The sequence below is a fragment of the Ovis aries genome, chromosome 25 (genome assembly GCF_016772045.2).
Source record: "Ovis aries strain OAR_USU_Benz2616 breed Rambouillet chromosome 25, ARS-UI_Ramb_v3.0, whole genome shotgun sequence".
NCBI classification, from domain to species: domain Eukaryota; kingdom Metazoa; phylum Chordata; class Mammalia; order Artiodactyla; family Bovidae; genus Ovis; species Ovis aries.
This window is the reverse complement of record NC_056078.1, coordinates 12,631,038-12,654,824: the sequence shown is the minus strand read 5'-3', so window position 1 is coordinate 12,654,824 and position 23,787 is coordinate 12,631,038. Positions and strand designations below refer to the sequence as shown.

The 23,787-nt window shown below is 47.7% G+C and overlaps 1 protein-coding gene across 1 annotated transcript; it reads left to right on the top strand.

The window, feature by feature from the left end:
- Positions 1 to 1,565: 1,565 nt before the first annotated feature.
- LOC101119530 (protein lin-28 homolog A-like) lies at positions 1,566 to 5,105 on the top strand (the record flags this gene model as incomplete). The annotated part of the gene is made up of 1 exon (XM_042240874.1): positions 1,566 to 5,105. A coding segment is annotated over one exon (651 nt), but the record flags the coding sequence as incomplete, so codon positions are not given.
- Between the last annotated feature and the right edge of the window lie 18,682 nt (positions 5,106 to 23,787).

Here is a 23,787-nt window from a genome sequence, read left to right as displayed (position 1 = left end):
TTGGGGGACCATCCTCAGTGTTCTCCCTAGAATCTTCTGGAAGGGTGGCAGTATGCAGAGGGACAGGGTCTGAGCTTTCCCTGGGACCACCCTTTGACCTCTACTCCCAGAGCAGGAACCCAAGCCCTTGATGGACCCAGGATTCACTGCAACCACATCCTCCAAAGGCTCCAGGATGCTGGGGACAAAGCCTGACCATCAGTGTCTGCTTGCTGAGCTGTCCCTTGAGGGGTCCTGGGTGAGCAGGGCTGTCAGTGACTGACACACTCTCATTATCACATCTGGAGACGGATGATCCTCATGACGCCAAGACCCCAAGGACTAAATACAAACCCAAGGAAGCAATTACCCGAGTATCGATTATGGATTAGGCTAACAACATTGCTAATTACATCAAAAGATGTGTATCCTCTGCACCAGCCTGTTAATGGCTTGCATGAGGTATTAAGGCTGCTAATTGGGAAAAACAGCAGGTTTATCACCAGTGTAATGACAGGGTCCCTGGAGAAACAAGATGGCCAAGGCGTGTAGCCTTCCTTTCCATGACCCTGGCTTTCCAAGGATATCCCCCCTGCGATGGGGGCCTTGAGGACCACGTTCATCACCCAAGATCAGAGTGAGTGTCCTGGTCAGCCAGTGAGTGGTGAAGAGTGACACGGGGCCTCCCTTGCAAGGGTGGTGGCTCACGGAGGCCAGGGACTGGGCCCCTTCCTCCAGGACAGGAACGTGGGGGAAGCTTTGGGTGCCTCTGCCGAAAGGATGATCTCATGCTTCTCTCTCTGCCAGGACCACTTCTCCCCTTTCCCATCCCCGCCACCACCTGCCGCTTGCCTACTTGCCTTACTGCTTTAGGATCACTCCTGGAGACCTCCCTCTGTTCTGCTGATTGGGTGAGTCTCTCTCCTGGCTCTCAGAGGGCCAGTCCCTCCTGGGATAGAAGGTTGAATCACCTCCCTCTCTCCAGACCATCAGCTCAGTAAACAGTGACTAAAAGACTTGATTAGGTAAAAGTTACTGGACCAACCATATGTAGTTCTAGTTTTTTATGTGTTTAGCTTTTTTCACAATTTCTGAGCATTCTACATACTTTCAATATTATAGGGATCGTATTCTGAATAAGATATTTCCTTATTTTACTTTCTTTTAAATTATTGCATTTTATTTACTCAAGAAATACATGAATACATTTTTCATTAAAAACCCAGACCTTATAGTCAATCTCCCAAGGCAAGAGAAATAAAAGCAAAAATGAACAAATGGGATATAATAAAATTTATAAGCTTTTACACAGCAAAGGTAACCATAAACAAAACAAATACAACCTATGGACTGAAAGAAAATATTTGCAAACAATGCAGCTGACAAGGGCTTATTTCCAAAATATACATCAGCTCAACAACCACCAAAAAATAAACCAAATAAACCAATCAAAAAGTGGGCAGAGCTGGGGAAGATGTAGCTGCCTCTTGCCCGAGCCACCCCTTTGCCTCCGGACTTCTCTGGAGCCAGCAGCCACCGGAGAAGGGGCCCGGGGTCGCGGGCTCAGCTGACTACCGTGGACTGTGTCAAACCAGCAGTTTGCAGGTGGCTGCGCCAAAGCGCCGGAGGAGACGCCGGAGGACGCGGCCCGCGCGGCGGAGGAGCCGCAGCTGCTGCATGGTGCCGGCGGCTGTAAGTGGTTCAACGTGCACAGGGGGTTCGGCTTCCTGTCCATGACCGCTCGCGCAGGGGTCGCGCTCGACCCCCCGGTGGATGTCTTTGTGCACCAGAGTAAGCTGTACATGGAGGGTTTCCGGAGCCTGAAGGAGGGTGAGGCCGTGGAGTTCACCTTTAAGAAGTCCGTCAAGGGCCTGGAATCTATCCGAGTCACCGGCCCTGGTGGGATGTTCTGTATTGGGAGTGAAACGAGGCCCAAAGCGAAGGATATGCAGAAACACAGATCAAAGGGAGACAGGTGCTACAACTGTGGAGGTCTAGACCATCATGCCAAGGAATGCAAATGGCCACCCCAGCCCAAGAAGTGCCGCTTCTGCCAGAGCATCAACCACGTGCTAGCCTCGTGCCCACTGAAGGCCCAGCAAGCTCCCAGCCCCCAGGGAAAGCCAGCCTACTTTCCAGAGGAGGAGGAAGAGATCCATAGCTCTGCCATGCTCCCAGAGGCCCAGAATCGAGCCACAGTGGGTGGGGGCTATCCTTTTGTGATCAGAAAATTTTGAGAAGCAGGCATCAATCGGCAGAGTGGAGAAAGTGGGGACAGGGTGGGTAGGGAGCAGCTGGCACTGCCATATGTCTGAGGCTGGAGTCCACAGCATCACCCCCTCTTCCCTCTTGGTGGGAGGAAGGGTGAGGCAAAGAAACTCCAATCAGCCCTATCCAAATGCACACGAGGGCTTTGGGGGTTAACCCTCCCTGCGTGCTTTATCTGAGTCTCCAACCCCAGAATCTCCAGCTTTTGAAAGTGGCCTGGGTAGGGAAGTTGTTTGACTCTTAAAGAAGAATGTGGAATAATACTTCCCATATCAGAGTGTAAAGATTAAGAAGAAAGCAGATTGATGGACCCAGCCCACAAGCCACTACATTCTGTAGGAGGAAACATCTCAGAGGGGTGGCAGGGTTTTCCTCATTTTCTCGCCTCATAACTCCCTCTTGGGACAGAATGCTGAGAAATGTCTCAGGTAGTGGGTTGTGATGACAGGCAAAAGGGGTGATTGCGGGAACAGCTGCAGACCTGCTGCTTCTAAGCTCATTCTCACCCCATCCTGGGCCAACACAATTTTATTTATTTGCTGCCTTTGGTGACTGTACCTTGGGTCCCTCTTTCTCCAGGATGTCAACTGCACTAGCTGTGTGCAAATGACGTATCCTGTGCCTTTTGCCTTTTTTTTTTTTTAGTAATATAAATATTCTGGTTTTGTATTTTGTGTGTTTTAATCTAAGGCCCTCATTCCTGCACTGTGTTCTCAGGTTCATGAGTAATCTCAGGGATAAGTAGGCAGCAGCTCTGGGTCTGCATGGCAGGAATCCTGCATCACCAGAGAGAACAACTATTTGGAGTGTATAGCCTATTGAACTACCTTATTTTTGCCAATTAGAGGTGGCTCTTCTGCCATAGTGTCCTCTTGAAACCCCTCCATCTTCATCAGCGTTTCATGAGAGACTAGGTTTTAACTGGGTTGCCCTATGACTTGGGTCTCCTTCCTACTGAAAGATTGGAAATTGGTCTGAACAGGAAAACATGGTGCAGAGAGGTTAGGAGAGGCTGGGTCAGGTAAGAAGGGCAGGGAGGGGAAGCCAAGATTAGGCAAAGGTCATCTGTATGTGTGATAAAGGATTCCTGTTCCATATCTATAATCCCAGGGCGCAGGACTCGCTTTATATACCAGGTCCATCCTTCACCTGACTGGGCTAGGCCGACCATGCACAACAGGGTGTTAAGTGTGTGTTTTTATAAGAAATGGAAGTTGGTAAGGAGAGGTTTTTAAGAACAATGCCTCTGTACCCATCTTGAGCTGCCCGGGGATGGATATGTGAAGCAAGGACAAGATCTTTAACGATTCTGGGGTTTTCCTCCTTGGGTTCCAGAGGGACCATCAGCAATGGCTTCTTTGTGGTTCCCAGAGCCAGAGTCCTGACCTGCTGCAGCAGTGATTAGTATCATGGCAGCTAAAGGAGAAAGGGGGGGGGGGTTCATTTACAAGCTGTGAGATCACTGCAGACCTGCCTCACTGTGTTGTCACAGGGCAAACGCAATAGAATGCATTGGGTGATGTGTGTCTGATCCTTGTCTCCCCCAGCTGCTGCCCCCTCTAGTTATTATATTTGTCTGGGCTTTGTAGGACTTCACAAGTAGCTGATTTGGTGATTGCTAGGTGGCCTAGTTTGTATAAATATAATGTGTTGGTCTTCTCCATGTTCTTTTAGGGTTTTGTTGTTTACAAACTTCTTTTTATATTGAGAAAAATAGCCAGAGCATCTTTGACAAAATGTTCTGCACCAGGCAAAAAGATCTGAAACATAAGCTTGGGGGCCCCACTTCTTGAAGTGGGGTCATCTTGAACCCCCCTTTCTTTTGTGTTCCCCTTCCTTTATTTCCTATTTCAAACAAGATCTGTCCTAAAAACTAGATTTCTACCCCCTCCTCTTTCCACCTTTGTGCCTCCCAAAATAGACCACATACCTATATGTTTAATTTGTGGGGTATCTGCAATTAAACGATTTGTGCAAAAATCCTGAAGAAGCTAACATCTCTCCATCCCTTGTTCCCAATCTTGAGTCATGTCCATTCCTTGATTTGATTCATGCTAGGACTGCTATATTTGGATGGATTAAGAGCAACTTTAATTTCTAACCCAAGGGTGAAAGTGAAAGTGAAGTCGCTCAGTTGTGTCCGACTCTTTGCGACCCCATGGACTGTAGCCTACCAGGCTCCTCTGTACATGGGATTTACCAGGCAATCGTACTGGTGTGGATTGCCATTTCCTTCTCCAGGGGATCTTCCCGACCCAGGGATCAAACCCGGGTCTCCTGCATTGTAGGCAGATGCTTTACCATCTGAGCCACCAGGGAAATCCAAGGGTAGAGAGGAGCAATGAGGAGGGCTTTCTATGTAGAAGATGGGCTGGGAGACCATGAAAGGAAAGATGAATGTATATCCAAGTCACTCAGGAACGATTCTGCAGGTGCAAGAAACTTATGTCAAAGTAGCCACAAGATTGTGTAGTAGCAGATGGGTGAATGTAACTCCATGTTTACTGCTAGAAACCAAAGCTTTGTATGAAATCTTGAATGCATAGGGAGGGAGGGTAGAAAAGCATGTATCCATCTGTTATTTCCCTCATCCCTTCTTATTCCTGAACTGCAGGAGACATAGCCCCCTGGGCCTTGGCGACCCTTTCTGGGCAGTGTTTATTTGATGGCTGATTTTGCTGTGCCAGGTACTTCCTTTCCCATTTGCTATCATTTTGTAACATATTTGCTGATCGTTTTCCCTTCCCTTTCTTTTCCTTGGGAATATACAATGAATAAAAACTTATTGGTACTGAAACTGTAAAACAAACAAACAAACAAAAAGTGGGCAGAAGACCTAAATAAATATTTCTCCAAAAAAGACATACAGATGGCCAATAGGCATATGAAAAGATCCGCAGCGTCACTAATTATTAGAGAAATGCAAATCACAACTACAATGTTGTGTACCTGACACTAGTCAGACCACCTGACACTAGTCAGAATGACCATCATTAAAAAGTCTACAAATTACAAAGGCTGGAGAGGGTGTGGAGAAAGGGAATCCTCCTACACTGTTGGTGGGAATATAAATAAATTGGTGTAGCCACTATAGGAAATAGTAAGAAGGTTCCTCATAAAACTAGAGATAGGATTAGCATAGGAAGAGCAATCCCACTCCTGGGCATGTATCTGAACAAAACTATAATTTGAAAAGATGTATGCACTCCTGTTTTCATAGAAGCACTATTCAAAGTAGTCAGGACATGGACACAACCTAAATGTTCATTGACAGATGAGTGGATAAAGAAGACGTGATACATATATACAATGGGATACCACTCAACCATCAAAAAGAATGAAATAATGCCACTTGCAGCAACGTGGATGGATCTAGAGATTATCATACTATGTACTGTAAGTCAGAAAGAGAAAGACTAATTTCACATGATATCACTTAAATGTGGAATTTACAATATGACATAAATGAACTTATGAAACATAAACAGAAATAGACTCACAGACATGGAAAACAAACTTCCCGTTACCAAAGAGGAAAAAGGGTGGCGAAGAGATAAATTAGGAGTTTGGGATTAGCAGATACAAACTACTATATCTAAAATAAACAACAGGGCTTCCCTGGCAGCTCAATGAAAAAGAATCCACCTGTCAATGCAGGAAACACGGATTCAATCCCTGGTCCAGGAAGATCCCACATGCAGTAGAGCAACTAAGCCTGTGCGCCACAACTATCCAACCTGTCCTCAAGAGCCCAGGAGCCACAGCCACTGAAGCTCGCACACCTGGAGTCTGTGCTCCACAATAAGAGGAGACACCGCAAAGAGAAGCCCACACACCACAATGACGAGGAGCCACTGCTCGCCACAGCTAGAGAAAAGCCCCTGCAGAAAGGAAGACCCAGCACAGCCACAGAATACGTGAATAAATAAAAATCAGCTCAGTGGATTCATGTCAATGTATGGCAAAACCAATACAGTATTGTAAAGTAAAATAAAGAAAAAATAAAAATTTTAAAAATAAAAAAAAAATCAACTCAATACCCTATAATAAACCGTAATGGAAAAGAACATGGAAACCAATATCTACCTTAGGCTTCCCTGGAGGCGCTAGTGGAACACACCTACCAGTGCAGGAGACATGAGACATGAGTTGATCCCTGGGTCAGGAAGATCCTCTGGAGGAGGAAATGGCAACCCACTCCAATGTTCTTGCCTGGAGAATCCCATGGACAGAGATGCCTGGGGGGTTACAGTCCCTGGGGTCACAAAAAGTTGGACACGACTGAGCGTGCGTGCACACACACACACACACACACACACACACACACACACCTGAATCAGTTATATACATCTGAATCACCTTGTATTAGTAGTTTCACCAGAAACTAAAGAAAGTGAAGTGAAAGTTGCTCAGTCATGTCTGACTCTTTGCGACCTCATGGACTATATAGTCCATGGAACTCTCCAGGCCAGAATACTGGAGTGGGTAGCCTTTCCATTCTCCAGGGGATCCTTCCAATCCAGGGATTGAACTCAGGTCTCCCGCATTGCAGGCAGATTCTTTACCAGCTGAGCCACAAGGGAAATCCAAGAATACTGGAGTGGGTAGCCTATCCCTTCTCCAGCAGATCTTCCCAACCCAGGAATCAAGCCAGGGTCTCCTGCATTGCAGGCAGATTCTTTACCAACTGAGCTGTCAGGGAAGCCCTGATATTAATAGTTTCATTAGAAATTAAAACAACATTGTAAATCAGTTATACTTCAATAAGGTTAAGTTACAAAAACCAATCCAGGAACTTGTACTGATTTACAAAACAAAAAACCACCCCTGAAAAAAAAACAAAGCTCAGACCTTCTAGATCAAGTTAAATCTCCTCTTTGTTGCTGTCTATTAATACAACCCCAGAGAGGGCACAGTTGTAAGCTGATGTGGATACGTGTAGACTATTTGTGTGTCTATGCACATACATTTGTTCCTACAGAAATAATGTTTTGCATGCTGGTGTGTGTATACCCAGCTAAATGACTTTCTTGTCCCACATGCAGAACCAGAGTACAGCAAAAATGAAAGGAGGACAATCTGTCCTGTCATAGATGGTTTTCTTGACCATCCTGATAAAGAATGAGAAATGATAGCACTGGACTATCAACAAAAATAATGTGCACAGTGACTTATGTTGCAGTGAACTACTACACAGCGACACAGGTACCATTTTCCCCTCCTGGGACATGCATCGGGATATTGAGGACACCGGGGGCCCTGGGATCACAGGCCCCTGACTGTCCCTCCCACCTCCTTCCCCACTGTGGCTCAGCCTATTGTAGGCCAGGACCCAAGTCTTACTCTTCCCTGTAGTGACACCTGCACAGGCCTGGTGTACCCGGTAGATGCCCACTGAGTGCCCGTCAAAGGCATGGAATAAATCCAAGGAGAGCCATGGTAGAACAAGCAGCCTCCAGCCAGTGGCTCCAGCTGGGACCCCGGTGCACCCGAACAGGGACATCTGATCATAGAGAGTCTGTCTATAAAGGTGGGGGAGGGCAGAGAGCAGTGACGTCTTGAGGTATGAAGGGACAAGGGCAGGGTGTGGTCGTTTCCCTGGAGACGGGGTTTGACAGAAGCCAGGCATTTGGTACAGGATGTGGCCACCCAGTGCGACCTGGCAGCGGAGGAACAGGGAGAAGAAATGCTCCCAGGCCACTTTTTGTGACTTGTCGGTGCCTCCTGATGTCTGAGCCCAGCAGGAGCCAGAGGCCAGAGAGCCTGCCGCCGGACAGGGCTACGTGGATAGCATTAGGCCTGCCACCTCCTTGGAGCCATTCGTTGGTGTGAGAGGGGAGGAGAAGGCAGCAGCAGGAGCATGCCCTTCAGGGCTTCCACCTGCGGCCCGAGCCTGAGTGACATCAGAACCTCAGGAGTTCCCTACCAGCCCACCAGCCCCACCACACTCCAGCAGCAGTGGGGGATGGACTGCACACCTGGGCACTTGGGGGGAAAACTGAAGCATACTCCTGTTCCTTTGCAGCCGGTGACATCAGTCGGTGACAACACCAGGCTTGTCCTGCACATAGAGGGCGTCAGAAGTTCAAATACCTCATCAGGGAGGTGGGGGGAGGGATGGCGTCAGCTGTAAGGGCTGTGCCAGGAATGCTCCTGCTGGTTTTTGAAGGAGCCCCGCTTGTGCAGCTGTCTGGGGTTGTGACCCCAGCTCTGAGCAGGAAAGGTCTGTTCACAGCTGGGCTGCTTCTGAGCGTGTGTGACTGGTGCTGCGGGGTGGGTGTCTGGCCCCGGCCTGTGGGATTGTGTGAAACTGCAGGTAAATGGCATCCAGGTCTCCATAGGAGCATCCTTTCAGCAGAAAGGCTTCCCACCTCCCCTTTTTCAGAGTCCTATTTGGGCTGGAGGTCAGTGCCTATCTGTCTTCTGCAGCTCAGGTGCCTCCCCTCCACTGGCAGCCCATTCTCCTCCTCTGCTGCCCCAGCCTCTCCCCACCTCTCACATAGGCATCTCCAGAAGAAGAGTCCAGACGCACTCAGAAGCTGCCTCAGAATACAGCGCAGAGCAAGTGTAAGGGAGGGAAGGAGACAGCCGGCTGCCCCTGCCGGGCTCGAAGTATGCTGTGTGTCCTTCCACGTCCCCTTGAGAACTGCAGGGCTGAGGTCTGGGAAGTTGGGTGTGTGGCTTTACAGCCCCCGGCACCAGGCCAGTCTTCGCACCTCACGTCCTTGCACACCTGGGCCTTCACTGTCTCCTCCTGCTCACCAGCCACCCGCAGCACCCTGCTGTCCTGTGAAGTTCAGCCCCATGGCCCCACCTCCCCTTAGCAATCCACAGCTTCCCCGGCTTTCCCAGGGCCCCTCCTGAGCCGTCACTTGGCCCTCGCTTCCCTTTGCCTCAGGGATCTCACCGGTCACCTCTACGCTTCCTGTAGGGAGAGGCCAGGTCACTGTCCAGGGCGGCACTGCTCCCTGGGAGGTTCCCATGTCGGGGCCACAGGGAATGACCGTGGAGGGCACCCAGCCCTGCACTCAGGCCCGGAGAGCCCTGCCCGGAGCGTAGGTTCTGAGCAGAAACTCAGGAGACCGAAGGGAGCAGACCCCCAAAGAGCGGTTCAGGCGCCTGGAAGGAAGGAAGCCGGCAAGGCTCCGGCAGGACAACCTTCTGCTGCTTCTCCCTCCTGGAAAAGGCGAGCCATGACGGGAAAGAAAGGGCACAGCAGGGACGAGGCCTCAGCCAGGGTCTGCCGGCCTGTGCTCTGGAGAGACCGCAGGAGCCTGAGTCCCACCCCGGTTTGCAGCCTCCAGGCCTGCTGTGCCCTACTGCCTTCCTCCGAGGTAGCTGGCCCACCAAGAGGAGGAACCACGCAGCCACCAGCTGTCACCCCAGCGAGGATCCCACCCTGGCTACTAGCCACCCCCCTCCTCAGCATCCCCAGGGACAGGTTCTGAGCTCTCCCCCAACTCCGCCCACCCTCCAACAGCCCCAGAATGACCGCCCTTGGGGTCGGCAGTCCACGGGAGTGCATCCCGTGGGTCAGTGGGCCACAAAGTCCTCTTGTCACGGGCACTGGAAAAGGCTGCCCTCCCCCCTCCCCTCCACTCGCTGCCCATCTTGCTTCTGAATTTTTAATGCAGGTTCACCAGATGAAAGGCTCTGAGAGATTCTGCAACAAATAAACATGCAACATGTCCTACATCGATCTGATCATGAAGTCCTTTCTCATCTAACACATTTTGAGAAGAGGTAACTGAAGTACAGGGCTGGTCACTTCTTCCTTCAATACTCGAGTGTCTCCTTGGACCTGTCTTTTCAGTCACAGATAGGCACCCTGTTGGCCTTCATCATTCCTGCTTGCCTCCAGGACACGGGTCCTTTGCTTCACCTGCCCTCTGGGCCACCTCGAACCTGGCCCTGATCTCTCAGCCTGGGCTCATCTCCCTCTGCACGCTCCACACAGCCTGGTGCTCACACACTCTCTATAAGCAGCACATGTTGTAGGCCTCCTCGCCCTCTTCCAGCGCTTCTCCAGCCCAGACTGCCCTCTCCCACCTCTTCTTCAATCCCTTCAATTGTAACTCATCATCAAAGTCTCAAATGCTGCCCCTTCCAAGGAGCCTTTCCTGATTTCTGTCAGGATGACTTACTCCAGATGGGTACTGTTTCTTGATTCTTCCCTTCCTGTTTCAGCGAAGTGCTCTCCATCTCCTGCAGAGAGCAGTCCTTGTGGGAGAGCACCAGATCTGATATGGCTCGGTGTCCCTCCCCAGCTCCACCTGCCAGGACCTTGCGCAAGATGGTTCCAATAATACTATGAAAGTGAAAGTGAAACTGTTGGTCCCTCAGTTGTATCCAACTCTTTGTGACCCCATGGACTGTAGCCCACCAGGTTCCTCGGTCCATGGAATCCTCCAGGCAAGAATACTGGAGTGGTTTGCCATTCCCTTCTCCAGGGGATCTTCCTGACCCAGGGATCGAACCTGGGGCTCCTGCATTGCAGGAAGATACTTTACCGTCTGAGCCACTATAGTTTTGCCAATAACATTATACCAAGCAATAATACACCAATAGTAATTTACCAAGCAATAAGTAGATGTTATTGGAATCACTTCTCCCACCTCTCTGCTTCATCCCGGGGAAGAGCAAAAGGCCAAGGTGTTCCTTTCATGGGCACTCAGGGATTATAGCATCATGTACAAGCCATTAGAAGTCGTATATATAAGAATAACACATCTTACTGACTAAGACTGAGGTGGGGTCTCCTTTGAAGCTTGCACTTAGTGAAGTACAGAGTCAGCCCCAAGATGAGCCATCATATAAGGCACCCCTGAGGCTGTACCAGGGTCAGCAGAGGCCTGGGACCTTGAGGACAAGCACAGTGTGCTCTGTCCATGCAGATAGGTGTGAGGAGGAAGGGTTGGGGAGATGAGGAAGAAATGAGGCAAATAGGAATGGGAAGGAAGTAAAAGACAATAAAGTAAAGAAGCCCAAAGAGGGGAGAGGAAGGGTCGCCAAGGAATCCTGGTGTGTCCTCTGTTTCTTTTTTTATTTACTCTTGGCTGTGCTGGGTCTTTGCTGCTGTGCAGACTTTTCTCTAGTTGCAGAGAGTGGGGGCCACCCTCTAGCTGCTTCTCATTGCAGTGGCTTCTCTTGTTGTGGAGCACAGGCTATAGGGTACTCCGGCTCCAGTAGCTGCAGCACCCAGGATCTAGCGCACAGGCTCAACACTTGTGGCACTCGGGCTTAGCTGCTCTGTGGCGTGTGGAATCTTTCCAGAGCAGGGATTGAACCCAGGTCTCCTGCATTTACCAGATCAGGGATTGAACCCAGGTCTCCTCAGTCTTTGCCACTGAGTCACCAGGGAGGCCTTGTCCTCTGGTCTTGGAGACATTTGGGGGACATACAGGAGAGTGCTGGAGCAATATAGCACATCCTGCCTCGCGTCTCTCTGCTGGTGCTGCTCTGGGGAAGCTTAGCTTAACGTGTGCCACCTTGAGAAGGACAGTGGTGCAGGGCCAGGTCCCTGGAGTGAGTGGTGAGGATAAGCTGGGCTAGTGCCAAAAGTGGGGACAGGTCCCCTACCAGGCCCTGGGCTGGCGTGGGTCACCTGGGTGCACGTGCCCTCTGCAGGGGACTGAGAAGTGATGGAGGAGGAGAGGGCAGGGGAGAAGGCTCTGCCTCCACCCCCTCCCTACTGGGGCCTCAGGCCCCAGCTGGTCCTCCCAGCAGAGCTGTGTGCACGGACCCTCCCCTTTCCTGGGTGCACCTTTCTGAAAATGAACTTCTGAGCCCAGAGGTCATCCCAGGCCCTGCTCCTCAGCCTGTGTCCTTGAAGCGGCCATATCCTATGACCTTCTTGGTCATATGGCAGGCTCCTTGACATGCAATCCCGTCTTAGGTATCTTGGTTCTCTCTCCCCTCCCCTTAAACACACCCATATAAGTTGTCCCTAAACCTGAAGAGATGCCAGTGCTCAGCAAGGAAAGAATAAAGCAAATGAAATCAGGCCACTGGGCTCAGCACTCTCTGGGTCTTAACTGTGATAATACTCCGATCATGGGAAACTGTCATCAAATATTTGCACTGGCATCTCCACTTTAGGTCATCTGTCATTAGAACCGGAGTTGGACAGGAACCCAAGGCCCTCACTCAATTTGAAGAAACCGCAGGGCTCCCTTTACCCACTCTGCTGGGGTGTGGGGGTGGCGGGCGTGGGGTGTGTGTGTGTGTGTGTGTGTGTGTGTGTGTGTGTGTGTGACAATCTCGCTCGTTTCAGAGGCTTTGGAGAACAATGCCCGTCCCTGTGACTGCGTGCTGAGAGCTGCCAACACTGTCATGGTCCCGTTGTGGGGCCATTATGGGGATTCTGACCGGAAGTCCCACTCGGGAAAGGCAGCTGTTCCCGTTCGCAGGTGGAGCATCCGCCTGACGTCACCGGAGCTGGAGGCAGACAGGCCCCTGGACAGCCGGGGACGAGGGCGGTGGCCTTCCAACACAGCCACCTGCCACCGCCTGACAGATTGACGCAAGGAAGGTGGAAACGGCCTGTTCCTGGCCTTCTCCGACCAGAGGAGGATTGAGAAATGTGTCTGGCATCGGTGCCGCAGGAGAATACATAAGCAGCCAACTCGCTTACTGGAAAAGAAATGAGCTCATCCGCCAAGCCAGCCTGAATCTTAATGGGAACACCATGCGGTGGGGTGGGAGGGCTGGAAGGGGGTTTTGTCCCAGCCCGGGGTCGGGGGCGCGGAGTACTTTCCTCCTCAGGCGCTGCCCCAGGAGCAGCAGCGTCCCTTGGAAAGCAGCGATGATTCTGAACACAATAGCCTTGAAGCCAAGAGCCAAAGTGGAGGAGAGAAATGCACCCAAGAAAAACGAGGCTTAAAATGAGAGTGGTCGGCAGGAACCCAGACGGCTGAACTGGCCCATCTGCCACATTTTCAGACGGAAAAGAACCAGGAAAGGTCTGATGACAATGAAGCCCACCATTGTGCATTGTGGAGAAGGCCTATCCTTCTTTTCCCCTCTTTATGCCAATAATATACATTAATCAAAAATAAATAAGCAGGGGTTTGGGGAGGGAAGGATTGGGAGTTTGCGGTTGAAAGATACGAAGTTAGAATGGATAAGCAACAAGGTCCCGCTGTATAGTACAGGGAACTATATTCTAATACCCTGTAATAAACTATAATGGAAAAGAATATGAACAAGAATATATATATATATATATATATAAATGAATCACTTTGCTGTACAGCAGAAATTAGCACAACCTTGTAAATCAATTATACTTGATTTTTTAAAACCTCAAATAAATTAAATTTTTAAAAATTAAATATCAAGTGAAATAAATTTTTAAAAATCTCAAGTAAATAAATAAGCAAAAAGAATGGATGAAAACCCCTCATCGTCCCACATGCAGATACGGAGGGTGAGTGTATGACACTGAACCCACTCGCATCTCTAACGAGCTCCTGGGTCATGAGAAGGCTGCTGGTCCAGGGATGACACTTTGATAGCAAGGCCCTGCCAGACGTTTAAAAATACACATGTATATACATTTTTGTTCTAAGAAGTTTCCATAGAGTCCATACTATTTTGTAACATGACTCAGTTTAATAACGTATCTTGACTCCTATTCCATATCAAGAATATACTTCAATAATAAATTTTATCTGCTATATAGAAGTCCATTGTATATAAGTTCTAGAATCTATTTAACCAGTCTTCTATTGTTGGACACATGGGTTGTTTTCAACTTTTTTTCTGTTATAAATAGCATTTGCAAAGATGAGTCTTGTTACTGAAACTTAACCATACATCCTGAATTTCAGTAAGTTAAAGACATGCATACTTTGGGGACCTTCCATAAAGACCTCCAAAAAAAGTTTACCACAAGCACAACCACCAGCAGTATACCAGTCACTCCCATTTAAAACAATTCTCCAGTGAAGTAAAAGCAAATGATATCCTCAGGTTCCTGCTTTTGCTACATCAGAAAAGTCATACAATTTCTTAATGGGAAAGCCCAGGTGCTCACTCCCTCATTCATTGTACATCTCCCCACCACCTACTGTGCAGTGAGGCACTGGACAGTCACCATCCAGAAAAGGACAAAGACTCCATAAAAATGGTCTGTTTTCCCAAATGTTCTCCAAATACTTCAAGAAATTTACTTTTTTTAGAAGGGTCTGCTGAGACACTCTATCTGTCGCCTTAGATTTGCCAATAAGGCACTTGAAGTCAAGTGGTGTGGTGACCCGCCCAGTCTCAGATCTCTAGGAAACCAGCCCCGGGGCTGGCCCTTCATTCTTTTCTACTCCCACCGAAGCTAGTTAGTGCCCCTCCCCCCAAAAGGTGCATCATAGTCTTCTCCTGGCTCCATCATGGAGACGTTCTTCTCCTCTGTTTCCTACACACTTGGTGAGTACCTGTCACTGAGGGACCAAGCTGTGCTGGCGGTGTGATGGAGGAGGGTGTGTGAGGGGAGAGGAGGCTGTCAGGGAGATAGCCATGTCAGGGAGCCATGTCCGTCATCGGGACACACTCCTGGGGACCGGGTGTGCATGGTGCTGGTCCCAAGTCCTCAGGACCCAAGATGCACTTGGGATGAATGGCCCAAGTCAGCCTGGGATGCTGTACCAGCCCTTACTTGTTCCCCTCTCCTTATTGCCCTCAGAGCTGGGGGTGGGGGTGGGGCAATTCCTGCTGAGCTTTCCCCTGACGGTGAGGAGGAGGAGGAACTGTGCTGCCAGGGCAGGCAGCAAGCCAGTCAGAGACCATAAAAGCAGGCCTGGACTAGAACAGAAACAGAGGGACACCCAGGAGTGGTCAGTTGGAGAAATGCATCTGAGGGCTGGTCAAGAGGACCTATCCCTGACAAAGAGGGGAAGGAGAGCAAGGTGTCTATGGTGATGGGACATTTTCCTCTGGGTGTTGCAGGACATACAGAAAGTTTGGGGGCAGAGGTTAAGAGAATTTAGGACACAGGTGAATCTGGAATGACTTTGGGATAGCCCAGTGGACCCATGTGGTAGAAATTTGGACAAGAGGCTCGGGAACAGTTGATCACCATGATGGTTAGTTTTAGTGTCAACTAGACTGAGAAAAGGGGTGCCCAGAGAGCTGGTAAAACATTATTTCTGGGTGTGTTTGTGAGGATACTTCCTGAAGAGATGGGCATTTGAGTTGGTGAACTGAATAAGGCAGGGGGCCCTCCCCAGTGTGAGTGGGCTTCACACTGAGCATCCAAATAGATCAAAAAGACAGAGAGAAGAAAAATTCATTCTCTGCTTGGGCTGAGATGTCCATCTTCTCCTGGTGCTCCTGCTTTTCAGGCTTTCAGAATCAGATGGGAACTGGCACCACCAGCCCCACCTGATCCTCAGGTCTTCAGGCTGGAATTGAATTTCACCTCTGGCTTACCTGGTTCTGCAGCTTTTAGACGGCAGGTTGTGGAACTTCTCTGCCTCCATAACTCCATAAGCCAGTTTCTTCAGTAAATCTGCTCTTATATATCCATCCACCTGTATCCTATTAGTTCTGTCTCTCTGGAGAACCCTGACTAGTACAGTCACTTACCCTCCTGAGATCCAGTGGGAACCCATAAGAAAGTTGGTCTAGGAGTCCTTGGACTCAATGCCTGGTGAAGCAGGTACGGTGGGTGGACACAGCTCAGGGAAAGAGCATCACCAGAGCGAAGAGGGCTGAGCAGAAAGCCGTGACCCTCCGAGGGTTTCTGGACATTCACTGGGCAGGTGGAAAAAATGCAAAGAGGAGAAGCTGCAAGAAAGAATACACAGGGAGGAGCTGAAGGAGGAACATTTCCTAAAAATGATCCATTAGGGCTATGAGTGCAGCTTCCTGTTGACCCACAAAGCGACCTCCAAGAATCTGTCCTTCAAAACCACTTACACAAATGCTTGAAAATGCTTACAAAGATATTCATAGTTTTTGTAAGAGAGAAAAAATTGGAGGCAACCCCAGTGCATATGGCAGCAGCTGGTATGCTGTAGCACTTCATAAGCCATTCATTTAATGAATGAATAAATTCAATTTCATTAATAGGACTACTGATCACCTAAATTATGGAAGATCAATTCCAAAGGCAACTCTGCTACCATGAAAACATTAAGTAGACTTACATTCAGGGGTCTTTATGGTGTCCTGTAAAGTGCAAAAGTCACCAAATGTTTCAGATAAACATGGACTCCTTTCTGAAAATACATATGTGTATATTTGCATACATACACCTATGTATTATGGGCTTCCCAGGTGGACCTAGTGGTAAAGAACTCAACTGGCAATACAGGAGTATGTAAGAGACATGGATTTGATCCCTGGGCCAGGAAGATTCCCTGGAGGAGGGCATGGCAACCCACTCCAGTATTCTTGCCTGGGAAATCCCATGGACAGGAGTGCCTGGTGGGCTACAGTCCATGGGGTCACAAAGATTCAGACATGACTGAAGTGACTTGGCATGCCCACACCTGTATATTATACATTATATAGTAACATTTATTTGCAAGGGATTTGTTTAGAAAGTGCTCTCAGGTGAAATTTTTAAGGGACTGAGGGAAGCAGGAAAGGGCAGAGAAAGAAGCCAGGGAAGATCCTGGGCCCATCAAAAGCCTCACCCGATCCCATGGGAGCTCTAGAGCACGAATGGAACCACAGAGCTGCCCCACCTCAAAGAAAGGGGACCAGATTTTTGTTCCTGCGTTATGCAGTCATTGATTTCCCAGGTGGGCAGTGGTAAAGAATCCACCTGCCAATGAAGGAGACGCAAGAGATACGTGTTGGATCCCTAGGTTGGGAAGAATCCCCGGAGGAGGAAATGGCAACCTACTCCAGTATTCTTGCCTAGAAAATTCTATGGACAGAGGAGCCTGGCGGGCTAGTCCATGGGGTTGCAAAGAGTTGAACACAACTGAGCAAATAGCACACACACATATTATGCAGTCATTGGTCGGGGGCTGGCCCCACGGGACATGCTTTGACCTCCCAGACACCGCTGGGTGAAGCAGATCATTTCTGCTAAGGGTGATTCTTCAGAAAAGGGTGCAACTCTGAACCATTAGCAGCTAGGATGCGTGTATTGGTCAGATGAACAACATCTAGGCAAGCACTAACAGTATCTAACGTAGATGTGCAAATGTGTGTGTGTGTGCAGGTGTACAGAGAAAAATCTGGAAGAATATTCTCCAATGTATCAACAGCAGCTACCTCCAGAAATGGAGATGGGTGTTAGAGGAGGGCAATGAGAAAAGAAAATGCTATATTTCACTTAATATGCTTCTGTCTTAGGTGTATTTTCTTGCAAGCAGCATGCATTACATTTGTAATTTAAAAAAAAAAAAGGAGGTTGGCAGCAGAGTTAAAAGTTGCAGCTAGGCCAGGCTATCTAAAAATGGAGAGGTGCCCTAGTGGGTTCCTAAGAACCCTCTGACTGCAGAGTGCTTGGGGATCAGGAATGGGAACACAGGGGGCCATGAAATAGGACTAGCAGTTGAGCAGAGGATGTTGAAGACCAGGGGGGTGGCCAAGAGCCACACCTCCAGGCCGTGCAGGGACCCTCGGCCAGATCAGCCTTTCTGGGGCTGAGTCTCCCTGTCTCTCCTCACTCTCAGCACTCTCTCTGTAATGAATGATTCTTTTCTTTCTCTTGAAATGAATGAACAAATGGGAGTCCTCTTAAGAAACTGATGCCAAGGGCTGGGATGTTCCTTCCCAGAAGATAAATCATACATATTGTCATGAGGAAGAACAGGAATTTGTCAGGAATTATGGTTCTTGGCCATCTGAGGTTCCTCTGAGAAACTAGAGTGCCAGGGCACCTGGCCCACTCAGAGGTGGTGAGTGGGGAGGAGGCAGTGAGCAGGCTGGCCCAGAGGACACTAGCCCCGTGGACAGCAGAGCCTTTGCAGCCAACCCCCTGCCACAGCCAAGCTTCTCTTGGGCCCTCCAGCCCAGCAACATCCTGGTCTCCATCGAGGGGTGGGAGCCAGGCTGAGAGCCTGACCACCGAATAAGGTCGCAGACAACGCAGCGGGAAGTGGAACTCTGAGACACTCAGCCAGTGTCTGCTGGCTCAAAGCAGGGGCCGTCACTCACTGGTGCCCATCTCAGGGAGTTTGGGCTGCCACAGACTGGGTGGCTTAAAGAATGAATGAACACATTCTTCCCATAGCTGTGGGGGCTGGGAGGCCACCATCTGGATACCAGCAGGGTCAGGTTCTGCTGAAGACACCCTTTCTGGGTTAGTAGCCACCTTCTCGTTGCACCTTCACATGGCAGAGAAAGAAGAGAGGCCTAGCTCTTTTCTGCTTCTTACAAGGGCACTAATCCCATCATCAGGGTTCTACCCTCATGACCTAGTTATCGCCAAAGGCCCCAGATCTGAATACCCTTGTACTGTGGTTAAAGTTGCAACATATGAATTTGGGGAGGTCATGAACATGCAGTTAACACCTACAGTGACGTTCCAAGATGGTAAATCTTCAGGAGAAGACAACCTTATGAAGGTGCCTAGTGAATTTAGAACAACACTTAGTATGATGGTGATGACACTTAAGCAGGTGGTTCTGGCAGGATCCGAAAACATGGAGAGTGCCAAAGAAGGTGTCCTGCTGGAGCAGTAAATGTGACTGGGCAAGGAAGTCTCTCGCTAGGAAACACTGATGATCCCAGAGGGGACGGCCCAGCCCCTGCCTTAGCTCCTCAGAAACCCCCTATGGAATGTTTCTGTACCATGGTGAGCCTGTTTGACAAGCATGAAATCAAGAGAAAGAAATGGAAATATTAATGACAGATGAATTGACATGATAAAGCAAGTAGGTAGGATAGGTTTAACACTCTAAAATCTCCACGTGCTAAGTTGCTTCAGTTCTGTCCAACTCTTTGCAACCCTATGGACTATAGCCCACAAGGCTCCTCTGTCCATGGGATTCTCCAGGCAGGAATACTGGAGTGGGTTGCCATTCCTTCCTCCAGGGGATCTTTCCAACCCAGGGATAGAACCTGTGTCTCTTGCATTGGCAGGCAGGTTCTTTACCACTAGCACCACCTGGGAAGCAAAATCTCCATATGTAGAGCCAACTTTTCTCTCTGTTGATGGAGATGATCGGGATTACACAAAATGATGCTTGGACATTAAGGTATGTGGTTAGGGTGTTACAAGCCACTGTGGGTGAGCATGGATCGCAGTTTAAAAACGATGGCGGTGGGTCACATAGACCAGTAATACCTTGACCAAATCATTTCAGAGTGGGATGTAGACACCTGGAGTACAAACACAGGCGTAGCATGGGAAAGTAATTTTTACCCCAGATAGATTACAAAAATTATAGGGTAGTGGGAAAAAAAGTGCAGTGCAAGTCACTCAGTTGTGTCTGGCTCTTTGCAACCCCATGGACGATACAGTCCATGGCGTTCTCCAGGCCAGAATGCTGGAGTGGGTAGCCTTTCCCTTCTCCAAGGGATCTTCCCAATCCAGGGGTTGAACCCAGGTCTCCCACGTGGCAGGTGGACTCTTTAGCAGCTGAGCCACAAGGGAAGCCCAATGGAAAAACAGGAAGAGACTTTATCTTCAGCAAAAGTAAGACAGTAATGATCTATGGATTGAAAATTTCTGTTGTTGTCTACTCGCTCAGTCCTGTCCTTCACCATCTCCTGGGGCTGGCTCACACTCATGTCCATTGAGTCAGTGATGCCATCCAACCATCTCATCCTCTGTTGTCCCCTTCTCCTTCTGCCTTCAATCTTTCCCAGCATCAGGGTCTTTTCTAAGGAGTCAGTTCTTCACATCAGGTGGTCAAAGTACTGGAGCTTCAGCATCAGTCCTTCCAATGATTATTCAGGGTTAATTTCCTTTAGGATTGACTGGTTTGATCTCCTTGCAGTCCACAGGACTCTCAAAGAGTCTTCTCCAACACCACAGTTTGAAAGCATCAATTCTTCAGCGCTCATTCTTGTTTATGGTCCAACTCTCACATCCATACATGAATACTGGAAAAATCATAGCTTTGATAGATGGACCTTTGTCTCTGCTTTTTAGTATGCTGTCTAGGTTCGTCATAGCTTTTCTTCCAAGGAGCAAGTGTCTCTAAATTTCATGGCTGCAGTCACCATCTGCAGGGATTTTGGAGCCCAAGAAAATAAAGTTTGTCACTGTTTCCATTGTTTTCCCATCTATTTGCCATGAAGTGATGGGACTGAATGCCATGATTTTAGTTTTTTGAATGTTGAGTTTTAAGCCAACTTTTTCACTCTCCTCTTTCACCTTCACCAAGAGGCTCTTTAGTCCCTCTTCACTTTCTGCCATAAGGGTGGTGTCATCTGCATATCTGAGGTTATTGATATTTCTCCTTGCAATCTTGATCCCAGCTTGTGCTTCATCCAGCCTGGCATTTCATATGATGTACTTTGTATGTAAGTTAAATAACCAGGGTGACAATATACAGCCTTGATGTACTCCTTCCCCAAGTTTGAACCAGTTTGTTGTTTCATGTCTGGTTCTCTTGCTTCTTGATCTGTATACAGATTTCTCAGGAGGCAGGTCAGGTGGTCTGGTATTTCCATCTCTTTCAGAATATTCCACAGTTTGTTGTGATCCACACTGTCAAAGGCTTTAGTGTAGTCCATGAATTAAAAGTAGATTTTTTCTGGAATTCTCTTGTGTTTTATATGATCCAATGGACATTGGCAATTTGATTTCTGGTTCCTCTGCCTTTTTTAAATCCAGGAAGTTGTACATCTGGAAGTTCTTGGTTTACACACTGTTGAAGCCTGGCTTGAAGGATTTTGAACATTACCTTGCTTGCATGTGAAATGAGTGCAGTTGTGCAGTAGTTTGAACATTCTTTGCTCTTCTTTGGGACTGGAATAAAAACTGACCTTTTACAGTCCTGTGGCCACTGCTGAGTTTTCCAAATTTGCTGGCTTATTGAATGCAGCACTTTCACAACATCATCTTTTAGGATTTGAACAGCTTAGCTGGAATTCCATCACCTCCACTAGCTTTGTTTGTAGTGATGCTTCCTAAGGCCCACTTGACTTCACATTCCAGGATGTCTGGGTCTAGGTGAGTGATCACACCATTGTGGTTATCTGGGTCATGAAGATCTTTTGTGTATAGTTCTTCTGTGTATTCTTGCCACCTCTTCTTAATATCTTCTGCTTCTGTTAGGTCCATACCATTTCTGTCCTTTATTGTGCCCATCTTTACATGAAATGTTCCCTTGGTATCTCTAATTTTCTTGACGAGATCTCTAGTCTTTCCCATTCTCTTGTTTCCCTCTATTTCTTTGTATTGTTCACTTAATAAACTGAAATCTGCTCAGAATTCACATGGGGGAGAAGATGAACTAGAGAGGATTCCTTGTGAGCAGCAGATCTCAGGAGACAATCACAAAACCTGCCTTTCCTATAGGTAAGGGGTACACTCTGGAGTGATAGTCCTGTATCCGTGACTGTGGGACAGAGGGAGCAGTAAGCAGGAGGCAACAGAAGTGCTGGGACTTCCTGGTGGTTCAGTGGGTAAGACTGCATGCTTCCATTGCAAGGGCCATGGGTTCAATCCCTGCTCAGGGAGCTAAGATCTTAGATTCCACTCAGCTTGGTGAAATAAATAAATAAACTGTCTCTAACAACAAAAAATAAGGATGAAGTGCTATAAAAACATCCAGAGAGTGAGGCTGCAATTCTCAGAAACTGCCAGTTAAAAACATTCCCTAAAATAACCTCCCACTGATATCGAAGCAAGGAATATCCAACACATTACACAGTGAACTAAAAGGTTGCTGGCATGGCATCAATATAAAGAAAATCCCAGGGGGTGAAAAGTGAGTAAGGTCAGCAAAAATTACCAGGCCAAAAAAAAAACCTCATCTGAAAAATATTACCATAAAATGTTAACAACAAAACATCTTTCTATGAATTAAAAAAAAACTTTACAAAGCAACAATGTATTTGAAGGAAGATCACCAAGCAGAAATACAAAATAGTGAGAAAACCAAAGAGAATAAAAAAAGAGTGTAGCATTTCCTTTGTGGTCCAATCAATAAGACTTTACCTGCCGATGCAGGGAACGCGGCTTGGATACCTGATCCAGGAAAATCCCACATGCTGCTGAGCTCGCACTCTAGAGCCCATACTCCCCAACAAAAGAAACCACTGCAATGAGAAGCCTGAGCACCCCAACTAGAGAGTAGACCCTGCTCACCACAACTAGAGAAAACCTGTGGGCAGCAACAAAGACCCAGAGCCAAAAATAAATAAACTCTTTTTAAAAAGAGTGTACGCATGAGGAAAACGTATTAAAGGACATGGAGGATAAAAAGGAGACAGGCAACCAAAATGAAACACACAAAAAAGAGCTAAAAGAATTTGAGAGAAAGAAAGAAGGATTTGAGACAGAGATCAGAGTTACCATATTTGGCCTATAAATAATTGTAAGTGTTCCCCATCTGTTTTTTAGAAACGGATTTTCAGATTACATCACAAAATAAAATCCAGCTCTAAGCAAATACAAGATAAGCATCAAAAGATGGACAAATATACCAGGCAAACGTTAATAAATAAAATCACTCCCTCATGCACTTCTCTCTGTTAAGCGCATTCTTTAAACATGTCTCACTGAGCATGAACTACAAGAACTACACACTTCTAAACTAAAGGCTTTACAATGATAACTGTGTTCATCTTGTCACGCAGTGTTGAAACATATCTCAGAGTATCACTCTATAAAACGCTGTGTTTAGAAGTGTTTGGTTCCTGTAGTTCATGACGAAAATGCAAAATGGTATAGCCCCTCTGAAAACAGTTAATAATTTTCTTAAAAAGTTATAGATACCCTTACCATATGACCCAGTAATCTTAGTCTTGGGGATTCATCCTAGAGAAAAGAAGACTTACATTCCCACAAACACCTGTACACAAACGTACCCAGCAGCTCTATTCATAACCGCCAGAAGAGCGAAGTGAAAGTGTTAGTCCCTCAATCATGTCCAACTCTTTGTAGCCCCAGGGACTGTAGCCTGCCAGACTCCTCTGTCCATGGAATTCTCCAGGCAAGAATACTGGTGTGGCTAGCCAGTCCCTTCTCCAGGGGATCTTCCTGGCCCAGGGATCAAACCCAAGTCTCCTACACTGTGGGTGGATTATTTACCATCTGAACCACCAGGTCATAACTGCCAAAACCAACCCAAATTTTCTATGATAGACAAATGTCATATAGCCATATAATAGAATACTACTTCACAATGAAAACAAACAAAATACTGATGCCCAGAACAATTTGGATAAATTTCAAGGTATTGTGCTTAGTGAAAGTAGCTGGTCTCAAAAGGTTATAGACCATATGATTCTACTCCAACATAATTTTCTAAAAGACAAAATTATAGTGATAGAGAACAGATCAGTGGTCTATAGGAGCTAGAAATGAGGGGAGGGTGTGAATAGCATGAGTTTTTTTTTTAGGTTATAGAACAATTTTGTATCCTAATTATTGTGATCACTATGTAAATATATATATATTACATACAA